The following is a 17,013-nucleotide window of genomic DNA, read 5'->3' as shown; positions in this document are numbered from 1 at the left end:
AACCTCTCTGACTCTGTTTCTACATCTTAAAAAATGAGAAAAATGAGTACCAGAGTACTGAAGTGATGACAGAAATGAAGAACAAAAGTTTTCAACACAATTCCTTCTTTTTAATAACTTAGCCAACTTTGATTTCTTTCTACTCTCTCCTACTCCTAAGATCCACAGTAAATAAGTCATAGAGGTGAGAACTGAAATAACAAAAGGTTCAGTGATACTCTAGAATGCTGCATCTCAAATTTCAATTTGCAGAAGCACCAGCTGTTAATGCACGGGTTCTGATCCAGGAGTTCTGGGTAGAAGCCAAGATTCTGCATTTGTAACAAGCTCCTGGTGGATGTCCCAGCTTCTACCCACCATACACAATTTGAGTGGGAAGGGAGAGTGTGATGAAACAGAGGAAAGCATAGATTTGGATGCTTACCATGCCTGGGACAGCTAGGACAGGATACAAGAAAGGAAAGGTGCTGAAAAGAGAGAAGGGTGGTTCACAGGGAGAGGGGGTAATCCACTGACCCATTTCTGTATAGCTTACTGTCTTTTAAAACACATTAGAGGCTGGGCGCAGTGGCTCACGCCTGTAATATCAGCACTTTGGGAGGCCAGGGCAGGTGGATCACCTAAGGTCAGGAGTTCAACACCAGCCTGACCAATATGGTGAAACCCTGTCTCTACTAAAAATATGAAAATTAGCTGGGCACAGTGGCGTGCACCTGTAGTCCCAGCTACTCAGGAGGCTGAGACAGGAGAATTGCTTGAACCTGGGAGGCAGAGGTTGCAGTGAGCCGAGATCATGCCACAGCACCCCAGCCTGGGTGACAGAGTGAGACTCTGTCTCAAGAAAAAAATAATAATAATTTTTATATATATATATATATATATATATATATATATATATATATACACACACACACACACACACACACACAAAAGAAATAAATAAAAAATAAAACAGAGTAGATTAGATCTATATTCTGTGGGGCTTAATAAATCCAGAGAGAAGACTCATGTTGCCTCCAGAGAGCAGACGTTGTAGTGTTGTTTATGAAATTGGGTTCCCAGGATTTTCCCTTGTAATCTGGAAAAAGTCCCTAGACAGCTGAAATGCTAATTGTGCAAATGAACCCTGATTTTTGCTTGCTTCCAACCCTCATCTCCTCATGGATGGCCTGATGACATCAAGATGAAAACCAACTTCAGAACACCTTTAGGGTCCTTAGCAATTTGTAACAAGTACTGCCCAAGGAAGTGGTATGGGGGGTGGTAAGTGTGCATGGAATCTGTGCCAAAGCGGGAGGTAAGGATTTTAAATCTTTTTATCCATCCATGAGCCCAGGGAGCCGAAAATGCCTTGACATAAGAAATCAAATTCTCCATGGCAACAAAACTGTCATGCTAGAAACACACAATCTCAACTTACACAGGCAAGCATCTCAAAAAATACATTGAGTGAGGAAGATGGATTAAAATTTCAAGGAACAAATGATAAACATAATTGTTTTCAAACTCTATTTGGAAAAAAAAAACATGCAATAGAAAAATACAAACCTCTCCTCTCATGGGGCCAAAGACGTCTATTTCTATTTTCCTTTTAATCATCTAAAGTAACTTAAATCCTTCCCCTTCATTTTCAAGAAGGCCTAGCCCACAACTCCGTGGCTTCATGCTATATACCACCAACCCCTGCACTTCCTGCTGACAGTAAGTGTTTCTCTGAAGCTCAGCTGACTCTAATGCCCAGATCAAAAGCTTTCTTGCCACAAAACAAATCATATTTGACAAAGACTGATCCGTCCTAAGCCACAATTATATAGATTGAGTTGGCAGCCTAAGTTAATGGTGATCTGACCTCCAATTTAATGTATTTTGTTGTGTTTTTTTTTTCTTTTTTCCAAAAGTAATTAGTTCTCTTCCTTGCTTTTCATTTTTTGTGTGTGTGATGAGATGAAGGCTGAAGTGTTTGTGGAAGTGAGAGAACAAAAATTCTATTTGGCAAATCCCTTCTATCGATGAGATAGCAGCATGGAGACTATTATAGTTGAGCTTTAACTATTAATCCCCTCCTCATGTGCCAGATAGCCCAGACCTTGATGGGCACAACAATACCTACAGCCCAACAGCTGTTTCCAAGGGTGTGTTTTCTCTCAGAAAAATTAGTTTGTTATTGATGGAACTCATTAAACTTGGTTTACCTAGGGTTGGGGGAGCTCATAGGTTAACATTTGCCCAGCACATTTTTCCTTTAGTCTTTATTTCAATGTTTGAGTTGGTCTTTTCTGCTATGGCAAACTGATCAGTTACGCACACTTTCTTCCTGGGTATAGGGCAGACATGAGTCTACCTGAGTTCTGAGCACACGTAGGGGTAAAGTGTTCCCTAGTCCTTTATGTTCAATGTTTGCCAAGGTTTTATATAATCATCAAGGGACTCAGCAATTTTCAGTGGTGCCCAAAAACTTGCAGGGGAGCTCATCAGTGTGAAATAGTTCAGCAGTGATGAGGTACAAGTATATTATTGAGGACATTCTATCCTTTTGAGGGGGATTTGATGCTCTGAAGGTCATGGGTTTTACAATTTAAATTTCATCTTGAGTGGGATACCCAGTGGGATACCAGGATGTTCCTTGACAAGAGTGTTGGAAGGCTGAATGGTGTAGAGTAGAAGAAATTCACTAATTACTGTAATAAATGAACCAATGAATAAATGTGTTAAGAAAACACTATCTAAAGCTTTGAAATCATAAGAAAATATAGTATGATCTTTCAGTATCCTCCTGGAACAATTTGAAGCAAATCCATTTAACAATTATTTAATTTTCCAGAAAAATGCACGTGTCATTTGGTTTGGCTAGTTCCTGGGTGATCAGAGCTTAGATACTGTGAAGTTGTCACATGCTAACTTATAAATGTGTGTCCAATAGAGAAGGTATAACCCCCAAGTTTTATAACCCTGTAAGACATTGTGATGGTTACTATTAGGTGTCAAGTTGACTGGGTTAAGGGATATCCAGGCAGCTGGTAAAGTGTTATTTTTGGTTATATCTGTGAGGGTGTTTATGGAAAATATTGGCATTTGAATCAGTAGAAATATTCACCCTCACCAATGTGAGCAGGCACCATCCAATCCATTGAGGGACCAGATAGAACAAAAAGGCAGAGGAAAGGTGAATTTTCTCTCTCTCTCCTGGGGCTGGAATATTCATCTTCTTTTCTTCCTGGACATCAGAATTCCAGGTTCTTGGGTCCTTGGGCTCTGGGACTGATACCAGTGGTTCGTTAATTTCTCAGACCTTGGGCCTCAGATGGAGGGTCACACCACTGGTTCCCCCAGTTCTCAGATCTTTGGACTCAGACTGAATTACACCACCAGCCTCCCTCTTCTCCAGCTTACAGACAGCATATCCTGGGACTTCTTGGCCTCCATAATCATGTGAGCCCATTTTCATAATAAATGATTTCATATATATGTGTATATGTGTGTGTGTGTGTATATGTATTTGTGTGCGTGTGTGTGTGTATGTGTATGTATATATATATATCCCGTTGGTTCTGTTTCTCTGGAGAATCTTGACTAATACATACATTAACTAATTTTGTATCTACCTAGCAATTTTATTCCAATATTATTTTCTTCCGCCTCCCCCCACCCTCACCAAATGTCTCTGAATACGCAGTTCCCAAAAAATACTCTTTGAATTACCTTTACCATTTTACTGGTTCCTGCCTTAATAAGTTTAATACACACACACACACACACACACATACACACGATGTGCTGAGTTTATATTTGTATAAGACCTATGAGTTTATATTTGTATGAGAGCTATGTTTTTAACTTATTGAAAATTATACTTTGACAAGTATTTATTACTTACTTATTTTAAACTATTCCCTGGGAATTAAAATAATGCATGTATATCTTAGTACCTACTCTTTTTCTGAACACCTGTTTGTGTTTGTGAGTGTGTATGTGAGGGAGAGAGGGAGTGTGTGTGTAAAATCTGGTGTTTGGACATTTAGAAGGGGCAGGGATTTGGTGTTGAGTGGTAGATCTGAAGGAGGCAGGTTCACCATACCCTCTTGGAAGAGAGAATAGAATGAGGCTATATAAAGCAGACCATTGTGACTGCATAAAGCAGACCATTGTGACTGCATCTATTAGCAAATCTGTTAGGGAGGAGAACATGCTGGAAGTTGAAGTGTTGAGGCAGAATATTATAAAATATGGCTCAGTGTATTGAACAAGGCAGAGTGGAGAAATGCCCAGCACACTCAGAGTGATTGCTCATTGCTTTCCAAAGTAAATGATACTTTTTTGGATATGACACTGCTATAACTTGAACGTTTGTCCTGTGAAACTCATGTGGAAACTTAATCTCCAATGTGGCAGTATTGAGAGGTGCAGCCCGTAACAGGTGATTGATTAGCTCATGAGTATTCTGACCTCATGAATAGATTAATCCATTTACTAATTAATGGATTAATGGTTTAATGGATTAATGGGTTGTCATGGGAATGGGACTGGTGGCTTTATAAGATGAAGGAGAGGGACCTGAGCTACCATGTTAGAGCACTCAGGCACCTTGCTATGTGATGCCCTGGGCTGTCTCGAGACTCTGCAGAATCCCCATAAGCAAGAGGACCCTGACCAAATCTGCCCCCCTTGACCTTGGACTTCTCAACTTCTATCACTGTAAGAAATAAATTTCTTTTCTTTGTAAATTACCCAGTTTTAGCTATTCTTATATAAGAAACTGAAATGGGCTAAGATATCTAAAGCACAGACAACAAAGACAAAAATGAGCAAGTGGGACTATATCAAACTAAAAACCTTCTGTACAAAAAAGAAAAAGAATTAAAAAAATTAAAAGGCAACCTATCAAATTGGAGAAAATATTTGCAAACCGAATATCTCATAAGGGGTTAATACCCAAACATTTAAAGAACAAGTACAACTCAGTAGCAAAAAAACAAATAACCCAATTTAAAAATGGGCAAAAGACTAAATTGATGTTTTTCCAAACAAGGCATACAAATGGCCAACAGGCACACAGAAAGATGCTCAACACCGCTAATCATCAGGAAAATAGAAATCAAAACCACAATGAGACGTCACCTCACACCCATTAGGATGGCTCTTATAAAGAAGGAGATAAGTGTTGGTGAGGAGGTGAAGAAAACAGAACTCTTTTACACTGTTGTTGGGAATGTAAATTAGTATAGTTATAAGAAACGGTATGGAGGTTTCTAAAAAAAAAAGAAACTACCATAAAATCCAGTAATACAACTACTTTGTATATATCTGAAGGAAATGAAATCAGTATCTGAACGAGATATCTGCAATCCAACGTTCATTGCAGCATTAGTCATAGCAGCCAAGATACGGAAGCGACCTAAGTGTTTCTTGATCAATAAAGGGATAAAAAAATTGTGGCATTTATACAATGGAATATTATTCATCCATAAAAAAGAAAACCTGCCACTTGCAACATCATAGATGAGCCTAGTGGGCATTGTATTAAGTGAAATGATCCAGGCACAGAAAGACAAATACTGCATTATCTCACTTATATGAGGAATCTGAAAAATGTTGAACTCAGAGAAGCAGAGAGTGGAACAGTGGTTGCGAGGGACTGGGGTGTGAAGAAAATGGAGAGATGTTGATCAAGGTACAAACTTGCACTTCTAATATGAATACATTCTCTGAATATAATTGTACAGCATGGTGACTATAGTTAATAATACTCTATTGTATGCTTGACTTTTGCTGAGAGTAGGTCTTGTGTTCTCACTACAAAACAAAGAAAAGGATAACTACATGAGGTGATGGATGTGTTAGCTAATTTGATTGTGGTAATTATTTCAAAATGTATACCTATCAAATCATCATTTCGTACACTGTAAATGTATACAGTTTTATTTGTCAATTATACTTCAATCACATAGGAGGGAGGGAAGTAAGTGAACTAATAAAAATGACACACAGCTTTCCCTGTCTAAAACACTGAAGTTATTCTGGCTCTCTGGGCAGGATAGTGTTGTGGTGCTTTGGCCAATAGCACCACACAGATTCAGATCACTTGGGTGAAAGCCTGGCATGGCCATTGCTTTCCTCTCTGTGTCACCTATGAATCAGAGATCACAATGACATCTACATAAAGGGTAGCTGTGAGTATAGAATTGGTGTACCTTAAGGGCTCAGAACATTGAGGGCTCATGGGAAGTTCTCAATATAGTGGTGTTATAATTTTTAGTTGTGCGCTGCCAGGCATCAGCTTACAACCAGGGGAAGAGGGAGGGTGTAATTCTTAGGCACACAATCTCACCATCCGGAGAGATGCTCCTTTACATCTGCACGTATATTCGAGAGCATCTGAGATTTCAAACCATGTGGTACAATTTGCTCTTTTGGATATATTGCATGTTTTTTCTTTGTAAAACAAAAGATAAGTTTTAAAGGAAGACACATTAAAAAGGAGTGTTCATTGAGACAGTGTTATAATTGCTTCTAAGCCATGTCAGTGAATAGACAGGACATAAGTTTGGTCTTAAAAGGAAGAAAATAAATCAGTATTTTATACTGATATTTCCAATATAAACAAAAATTGTAAGTTTTCTTCTTAACTTTCTAAATGTTATATTTTTCCACTCATGAAACAAAATCTGTTCTTAATAGCATTAATATAATGACTTTCAAGTTTTATCTTAATATATCTGTATACCACATATGTATATATTTGTACATGACTGTATATGCATGTATATGTTACTATGTCCAACTATATAAACATATATATTCATCCTACTATGTATGAATATATTTATATAACCAAACCTGTATATATCCACCTCTTTGTATATGACAGACTCTGACTGTATATATTCAACTACATATGTGTGTGTATATATATATACATTTTACTCTATATATTATATACACATATATATCACATATACATGGTTTATTATAGTAGAAATACATATCTGGACATATTTAACAAAATAATTATGTTGATATTATTACTAATGACAAATGTTAGCTGTTGATCAGTATCACAGTTTGTAATTGTATGGTAATGGTATTATCCATGTCAACTCTTTATGAATACTGTTTGTGCCTATTTGTGCCAACTGTGTGACAAGGATCTAGAACAATGCCTGACAAATACTGGGACTCAAATAGAAGGAATTTTTACTCATGAATTCCTCCAATGTAGCAATTTGCAACTCTTGTTCCATTTTAGAATGACCTGGAAGCTTTTGTTTCTTCACTTTATCAATATCCTTGCTTGGGTCCCATCCAAGACAATTAATTCAGAACATAGGAAAAATGGGCTCAAGCAGTGCTCCTTGCAAAGCTCTCCAGGTGATTCAAATGCACAGCCCTGGGATGAGAACCACTGATCCCGTATCTCCCTGAGCCAGCGTTTAATTCCCACTGAGGGCCGTGGGTGGGCCTCGGTGAGTAAAGGAGAGGCTGTCCCCCTTGGGAGTCTTGGAATATGCACTAGAGGATGAGTTCTAGGTCAGTGCATCCCAACTGTATCACTATGTCTTCTGCTTGGCCTTTCTGATTTAGACTCTTGTTGGGAAACGGAAGAAAAGTGAACCTCTCTGTACACTTATGCTAGCCTTGGATTCAGGCACTCAAATTCCCCGGTGAGCCGAAAAATTATAACAAGTTGGAGCAAAGACACTTGTCCTCACTCAATATCTGTCTGTCAGGGAGAGAGCTGGCCTGTGATCAGACCCACAGCTTCCCCCAGAAACTCCTCAGGAGCTATTAGGCAGTAGTAATTGCTTTCTGCTGCTGCACAATTTGGGTGGGATCGAGACAACTCCTTTCTCTGGAAGCTCTGTTGGAAACCGTGTTAAATTCTGCCAACCTGTGTTTCTTCCTGAAATGGAAAGTGGGCTTCCTGCTCCAGTTCAGTTCTCTACCCTGCTGTGAGAAAGGTATTTTGGATATGCAAGTCTGATCTTAATCTGCACATAATGTTGCAAGGCAGACATTCCCGGGCCACTTTACAGATAAAAAACTGAGGTTGGCAGAGGTAAGTGACTTGTGCACAGTCAGAGAGTTTTTAAGTGGCATAGCCCGCATTTGAACTGTGGTTGATTGATTAGTTTTTATTTTCTTGCTGCTACACCCCTTTTCAATCTGTACTAGTGAAGCGATTTGTTAACGGGATGAATATAAACACGAACTTTGAATTCAGATAACCTAGGTTTGAATGCAAGCATTTCCCCAGACTAGTTTTTCTGTCTTGGGAAACTGATGCCTCAGGAACCCTACCTGAAGGTAAAAGGTAATAATGCTCGCAACAACTTTGTGAGGACTAAATATCATAATAAAACTAAAATGCTTAATCAAATTTTTGGCACAGAATATTCAGCAAAGGACATTAGTACAAAATTTTAATTGAAATTTTCCTGTTGAATCTTTGGCCATTCTTTTGTTTTTAGAATATTATTCTTAAACAGCTTTCTCAACAAACCAGTGACACTTGCTAACTTTTAAATTATGAATCCCATTTTAATAGAAAACTGGTGAAATGAAGTACAAGACAAACAGGAAACAAACATACAAGCAAAAACTATAAATCAATCTCACTAATAATGGAGATTAAAATTATAAATTAAAGTGTTAACAAATTAAATTAGTTAGCGTGTAAAAAAAAAAAACACACAACGACCAATTAGAACTTATTCCAGAATGCAAAGATGGTTCAATATTGCAAAAACCTGCTAATGTAACCTACTTAAGATATCAATGGAAAATACACTCAAAATTAAATAATATAAACTCTAATAGACCCGTAGCTCTCTTTAAATTGCATACACGCTTTTCTTGACCTAGGAAAAGTTTATAATATTTAGTAGATATTAAGATACTATCAGATACCTAAAAGTCCTTAAAAATTGAAATAATTCAAATCTCTTTTGCAGTATTTATCTACCTATGTATCTATGCATTAGAAAAGTCAACATCCAAATCTGACTAAGACGTATCTGCCTAGATATCCAACATCATATTTGTTAACAACATTTCATATGAGAGATTAGTTAAGGAGGTGCTCTTACTTCACACAGATGTTAAAGATAAACACCATATACTTAACTACAGTTATTTCTAGCTGGTAGAATAACAGATTATTTATATTTTCTTACTTTCAATTAATAGTATTTTGTATTTTAAAAATCAGCAATATTAATTTTCAAGTAAAATTAAACTTATTGAAAGAAAATTTAATAAACATTCATTATAAATATTTTATTATAAAACATGTTTTATATCTATGTTAGCTATGGAAATATAAAAATAAAGCAAATGCTTTTTATAAAGTAATTTTCACAAAGACCTCTTGTGATAATCAAAAAAGGATATTGTGATTTGGGTGAACACAAGTCAGCATACTTTGAATGACTATTATGCTATGGAAGTATGCTTACATTAGATTTTCACTCCTCTCCTCGTAAATATTTTCCTGAAGACGGCCATTGGACATGATTTCAGTGTCTGAGAGTGCTCACTTTCCTTCACCTACCCACCACGTAATTATTTAGTGCTTGGCATTAGGATTTCAGTCAGCCTACTTACCAACTCTCCAGTTGAGTTGAGCTGGGCTGTGAGTGCCAGTGAGGTCTGAGGAACTGGAAAAAGCCATTGGAGAGAGCAGGGATGCTAGTGGATCATCACAGTTGTCTATAATGATAGGAGGACAGAGGGAGAGAGACCAGATTCTATTAGCAAGAAACATTCCATAAAAAGAGAAGTTGAGAAATTAACTACCATCATTTATTAACCACCTGCTCTGAACAAGGTCAGGTACTCCCGGTTTCCATGTGTTACTGCATCTACTCCTCACAGCACCCCTGAAGGACAGGTCCAGCTTTCTTTCACAGATGAGGAAAATTAAGTTCAAAAATGTCAAGCAGATTGTCCAAGGTCTCAATGCTAGAAAATAGCGCAGCCAGAATTGTCACCCAGATTTGTCTGACTCAAAAACCCAACTAGCTACATTTCTTCAATAAGCCACTTGAGCAAAGCCTCAAATTATTGCCATCAAGATTATTCTATAAGAAGCGAGATGATTAAAAGAGGGAAACATTGTTTGACTACTCTCCCATCTTCAGTTCCTAAGAGCTCCCGTAATAATTGTGTCTAGAGGAGTAGGATAACTTAAAATATCTTATTCCCAGTTGTGTGAAAGTCTTCAGAAAACAATTTACTTATTCTAAGAACTTATTTCTATTCCATGAAGCAGTAGTGAATAGTCCTAGATCTTGTATATTCTGAATCTGGTATTTACTTCAACAGCTATCCTTCCAACCTATCCTAAATGTGGAAAGTATTCTTTCTAAGGATTCTTTGATGAGGCCCAAATGTGGGACAGGGTGGGGCCATGAGCAAAGATGCTTGTCTTGACAAGGTAGATATACCCCTCCGGGTTGACACTGATATCCTGACCATCCAATCTCATGGAAAGGAACTGCTCTTCACTCTTAGTATATTGTTGCCATGGTTGGAATTTTTGTCATTTCCAAAACTCATGATGAGATCTAATGTCATTGTAACAATATTAAATGTTGGGGCCTTTCAGAGATGATTAGGCTGTGAGGGCTCCACCCTCATTGGCTTAGGTTTACAGCTTTAATAAAAGAGCTTTCAGGAGTGGGTTCTCTCTCTCATTCTCTTGTCTTCTGCCATATGATGATGCAACAAGAGAGCTCTCACCAGATACCAGAACCTTGATATTCAACTTCCCAGCCTTTAGAACTGTAAACCAATAAATTTCTGTTCCTTATAAATTGCTCAGTCTCAGGCATTCTGTTATAGCAATACAAAATGGTCTAAGACAATTGGTCATCTAAATTTTTTGTAATAATTCACTTATCTGTTTGTATTTTCCATTGGGTGACACACATTTTGTGGGACCCTAGCAGAGAATCTGGTACATAACAAGCCTTTGATAAAGGTTTGTTGAAAGAATGGGATCGTGAGCTAATGAAATAAGAAAGGAAAGAATGGGAGGCAGGATCGAGCAGTCAATCTACCAGCCAATTAGTCAGTATACTATTACCAATATTCTTTTCCTATTTTTTGTCTTGTACACATTTAATTTCATAGGACATTGAACAATGACTTCATGAAATCTAGACATTCCTCACTCAAAACAAATTTAAAATGTGCCGTTTAGTTTGAAGGTAAACTTCATGGTAGTAAACGCTCTCAGGAAGAATTGGTTTGATTTCTTTTTTTTTTTAAAGAACATTTACATAGTATTAAGCTTGTTTATTCAGCAAATTCTTAGAGAGCAGTATTTTAACTAATTGCAGAAAAATTAATTAGAAACACAAGGATTAAATTATTGTTCATTAAGTGTATTAAAAAATCAACTGGCAAAGTGTATTTTGAGTTTTTCCCAAATACAAATGTTGAAAAATATTTTGAGGTATTTGACAAATACAAAACCGAGCCAGATCCTCACTGAAGAAGAATAACATAAAAATCGCAGATATGGTTTCTCGGCAGTTATGGTCATTTGGTGAACAGAAAGCAGATCACTACCATTTTACCTCTGGCAGAAGATACAGGTGACAGAAGGTGCATACATACCTCAAAGCACTTGTTTAAAGTCACGTATTTGTTGCATTATTTATATATTAGAAAACAATATATAATAATCACTTATTAAATTATATTCAACATAATGCAGATCTTGCATGTACGTATGCCTGTTTTGTCATCAAGAAGCATCAGATGAATGTGGAAAAAAAGTGAGCCCCATAGAAAAATACAAACCACACACACACAAACACATATATAGGTCTTAAGCATCAATACGGTATCTACATTCAGAGAAGCCTTCTAAGCCTCATCCATCCAGATGTGTAGATATAACCATCCTCCTATTTCAGGTAACACTCTCTCCACTACTTAACAAGAAATCACAGCTTTTCTGACACCCACTTCCACTGGAAAGTTGTAGCTCTTTTTAACATAAAGTATTATAGCTATTGTATATAGTAGTTATGTATTTATTAGACACTGAGCATGTATACAACTCTGCTACTATTTTATTAGGTTTTTATAGTCTTATGTGTGACTGATGAAATTTTTGAGTATTGTACTCCTAACCCTACTTCTCCCCTAAATCTTTTCTTATAAAATTTTTATTGTACAATTAGCAAGCCATTTTTACAAATGCATATATTGTGTTGTAGCAGAATTAACTGTATCCCTGTATATGTTTCAAGTCAACTCAATCATACATTGCTCAAGAAACAACTCTGGAATTTATTTTTCTCTTCTTTTTCTTTTTTGGTAATCTTTGCATTCATATATAAATTGTTAAAATGATCATGGAATAGAAGTAACCTAATCATTTCAAATTAATTCAGTCCAACCAATATTTATAAAGTCTCATTTTGTGCATATTCTCAGAGAGGCAATCAGGATAGGTTTGGGTAAAATAAAGTCTAGACCTCAAGGAGCTCCGAGGCCATTGAGAAATATAGAGATGTAAACAAATTAATAAACTGATGAGGAAATTTAGGAGACTTTCACTATGATCACAGTGAACCAGTAAAATTGGTATCTATCAGTCCAGACTCTCAGGCAAGTGATAAGTTTTGTTCTTCCAGACCTGTGCAATCCCCTCCATCATAAGGTGCTGACCTCCAGGAGAACTAAGCTTCCAGAGCCCACTAACTTGTGGCAATAACTGCCATTCCCTACTGTCCGTTTTCCCCTCTGAAAGATGTCTGCCTTGTATCTCAGTTTCTAGGGACAGTTGTTCCACTTTGGAAATTAGTCAATCCATAGATTTATGCTAATGGAAAGATCCAAGGAAGATTTTTCAGCAGCCCTTTCCTCATAGACCCTATGCATTTGAACAGTGGCTTTTTGGGAAACATATCTGAACTTTTGATCTCCTGTCCCTAAAAGTAATAAGAATGGAAAAATCTCAAATCTAAAAGGAAGAAATCACTCCCTGCCCCCAAAAGCAGATAAATCTTTTCCTCTGTCACTTCTATCTCACATGAACCACTTTGGCAACCTTGCTTACGTTGAAGAGAGAGCAAGTCTCTTATGAAATTAGCCTAGTAAACGGGAATTGAAGCCTATTTTTGCCTAATGTTCCATTATTGGAACGCTAAGCATGTGGGAGTTATCTATATCCTACTGCTCAAGGTTATCGCCAGGGTCTGATTGCAAAAATTCAAAAAATTGCAACCTCAAGCATAAACAGGTTAAGGGTTTGATGATAGAACCATTCTAAATTCAAATGTCTGTATTTTTTAAAATATGTATCAGATTCTTAAAGCAAAGGAAGAATGATCTAGCGTAAATGAGAACAATAAAACTTGTTTGTTTTGTTTTGTGATTTGTGATAGGCTGCATTAGTGGAAAGCATATTGAGGGTTAGAGCTTGGAGATTCCTTTTTCCTAGATTTGTTTCTTCTCTTGATTGGATGATTCCAGATAATACATTCAGGTATACTAAGTTTTATTTTCACTGTCTGCAAAATAAAGAGTCATTTTCATCATATCCAGCCATAGAGTCATTTTAAAGATGGAATAAGAATAGATGGGAAAATGTCCCCTTTTAAGTATAAAGCCCGTAATGAGAATAGGAAGCAGTATATGAATTGCCCAGTAATATCTGCTACATTTGAGAGCAAATATTTTAATGATGTTATTTCTGGGATCTTTTTTCTCTTCCACAAAACTTGCCCACAAATTGGTATCATAAATAGCTCATTCACATTAAAGGTTTACAACTGGCCAGATGAACAGGATAAGGTGAAGTGGAGGGGTAATAAAATGGGTGAAGGCACGAGCCTGCATAAAGATGACATTGCACCTTCGTTCTCTCCTCTGCAGGTCTGCAGCATTGTGGAGACTGGGTCAGTACTACCCCAAGCACATGGCTGGGGAGCAAGGAAAGAACATGTTATCTCCCTCAATGCTCCTGCAGCCTTCAATAAGCAAACCTGTGCTCTCCTTCAATTTCAGGCTCCACATGCATCTCAGACTTCTAACAGTGTGTCTGAACAATGCTGAGTCCATCACTCTGTTCCTCCAAAAGTGTATGTGAATATTCATTAGCGTTTAATGTAGAAAAGAAGAAGGGGTGAAGAAACTGGGGTCTGAAGATAGGTATTTGAATTTTAAGAAAAAAAAATATAATGAGAGACTGAAAGGCTTCTCTCATACTCACTTCCAATGGGACACACAACTTGGGATAGACTATATTGATTTCCCAGGAATCACTTTCCAAGAATGAACCAAATTTCACAGATGCATTGGCCTAGTATTTTCAAAATGAGATCTTTAAAAGCTTTTTCATGGGTTTTTTCTCTAAAAGAGTTATAGCAAAACTCTGATAGGAACACTTTTACACTGTTGGTGGGACCGTAAACTAGTTTAACCATTGTGGAAGTTGGTGTGGCAATTCCTCAGGGATCTAGAACTAGAAATACCATTTGACCCAGCCATCCCATTACTGGGTATATACCCAAAGGATTATAAATCATGCTGCTATAAAGACACATGCACATGTATGTTTATTGCGGCACTATTCACAATAACAAAGACTTGGAACCAACTCAAATGTCCATCAATGATAGACTGGATTAAGAAAATGTGGCACATATACACCCTGGAATACTAGGCAGCCATAAAAAATGATGAGTTCATGTCCTTTGTAGGGACATGGATGAAGCTGGAAACTATCATTCTCAGCAAATTATCGCAAGGACAAAAAACCAAACACCGCATGTTCTCACTCATAGGTGGGAATTGAACAATGAGAACACATGGACAAAGGAAGGGGAACATCACACACCGGGGACTGTTGTGGGGTGGGAGGAGGTGGGAGGAATAGCATTAGGAGATATACCTAATGCTAAATGATGAGTTAATGGGAGCAGCACACCAACATGGCACATGTATACATATGTAACAAACCCGCACGTTGTGCACATGTACCCTGAAACTTAAAGTATAATAATAATTTAAAAAAAAAGAATTTTTTAAACTTAAAAAAAAACTCTGATGCAATAAAAGTCTATTTTTAAAATGCAAATCCTTTTTCATATATATTTTTGATTCCCCATTTTTCTTCAATAAATAACTTTGCTGTCATCTGTACTCCTTTTCTTTATAATGTAAAGGCCACCACTAGCTCCCATCATCCCCCCAGATAAAAATCTACTTCTGTGGGTATAACCAAAAGCACCTTAGCTCTTTCCATCCAGTAGCTGTTTAAATACTCCCAGTCCTGTTTGCGTAACTTTGCTTTACATTCACAGATTTAAGAGGATTTCTGAACCAGGAGGAACTTCTGAAATTATAGGTTCCAAGCCTTTCACTTTATATATAAGGGTTTGGGGGGAGCTTAGGGAGATGACAGGACTGAACAAGATTATTCAGTTAATTATTTGACCAGCTGGAAGCAAAATTCAGGTTTCCTTACTGTTTGTAGGTGACCCTAGTCCAGTTTTCTGGCACCTTTGCAGAAGTCAGGTAACCATTAGTAGTAGTATTATTTATAACAACTGTTATAATGGATGATCTTTTTTCTGCAAAGTGAAAGACATTATTTTATTTCCTGGACAACAGAAAAACATTGATGAAGAGTAGTTTATAACTTTCAGGATAATTTGAATTTCTCTTCTTTTTTTTTTTTTTTTTTTTTTTTTGCCTTTCTTCTATTCATCTTCAATACTCTCCCCTAGATAAACCCTACCCACCCAGGGGGCAGAAGTCAAACAAACAGAAAAAAGGCAAAAGAAAAAAGGTAAGAAGAGAAAAATAAAAGAAACATTCATTTCCTTATTAATATTTGCATGGACAAGCATTTTGTTTGATATTTCCAATTCAAAGAAGAGGGGATAATATGTTCTTCAATATATGTATACAGTTAAATACTGAAGGTCTTCTTTCATATTAATTACAAGGTAAAGGCACAACAGAGAATTCTAAGTAAATATATTTACACAGCTATTGAGAAATTATCATTGACTCTTTAAAATGATTCTACTTCGAGTAACATTTTTTGTTGCCAATGTATATTTTTATTCATTATTATTAAAATACCAATAGAGTTACAGATGGTACTGAAGTTCAATTGTGTGCATCGTCTTGATTACCACGGTAAATTGTCTGTATGTGGGGATTTGGAGCTTAAAAGATTCACTTGTATTTATAGGTGAGATAAAATTCCTCTTAGCATTGCACACTTAATAGCCTACTTTGTTTAAAAGATATAAAACATACATTCTGTGGAGTGCCTACAACAGTGCTTAGACATGACAACTCATGCCTTTTGCTTCAATTATTTTTCCCCTTGTTACCTATAATTTCACTTAGAAAATAACAAAAATAAATACTATAATATTACTCTTGAATCTGACCCTGCCCCCATTCTTCACGATGAAACCCTAAAAGATACATTACTTCATAATTAGTAGACCAAAAATACAGCTTTCTAAAATCAGTCGTGAAAGGAAGGCCGAGTCTCCTCTATCCTGACATTCATTTCCAGATTGATGCAGAACTTGCTTTTTGATCATCTGCTAAATACTCATGGTTGTGCTTCTTGCTGTGAGAAGACAGAATAAAGTCAAATACATGGACCCTGAGCTCCAGAAAGCAATCATTTACTTTGGACTGAAAGATAATCCATACATTTTTTGAAATAAGCTCCTTATGTTCATGAGCAATTACATGCAAAAGATCATTGGTCTGGGATCCAGGAGTCCTGAGCCTTCTGCCTGCACTAGTAATGTGCTCTCTTTTTCACTTCCCTGTATTTCAGATTCCTCAACTTTATAACGGCACGGGTTATTGTTCATTTGTTTCATCAACACAATTTAATTGAGCACATACTAGGTGTCAAAATTTCTGTCAGGCTTTGCAGAGAGTAAAAGTAATTATCGCAAATTCATCAAACGTGGTGGAGATAAACACAGCACCACTCCCTGCACTGCAATAGTGACTGGT

General features: G+C 36.9%; 1 protein-coding gene across 1 annotated transcript in view; it reads right to left on the bottom strand.

Moving 5' to 3' along the window:
• The window catches only part of CNTNAP5 (contactin associated protein family member 5), an 876,147-nt gene that overhangs the window by 676,551 nt on the left and 182,583 nt on the right, over nucleotides 1-17,013 (bottom strand). Inside the window, exon 2 of the mRNA XM_016949649.3 lies at nucleotides 9,601-9,705. Coding sequence (XP_016805138.3) covers nucleotides 9,601-9,705 — 105 coding nt within the window. The remainder of the gene's footprint in view (nucleotides 1-9,600; nucleotides 9,706-17,013) is intronic.

Source organism: Pan troglodytes, chromosome 13, assembly GCF_028858775.2.
Source record: "Pan troglodytes isolate AG18354 chromosome 13, NHGRI_mPanTro3-v2.0_pri, whole genome shotgun sequence".
Lineage (NCBI taxonomy): Eukaryota > Metazoa > Chordata > Mammalia > Primates > Hominidae > Pan > Pan troglodytes.
The sequence above is the reverse complement of the archived record's forward strand: the minus strand, read 5'-3'. Positions and strand labels throughout refer to the sequence as shown.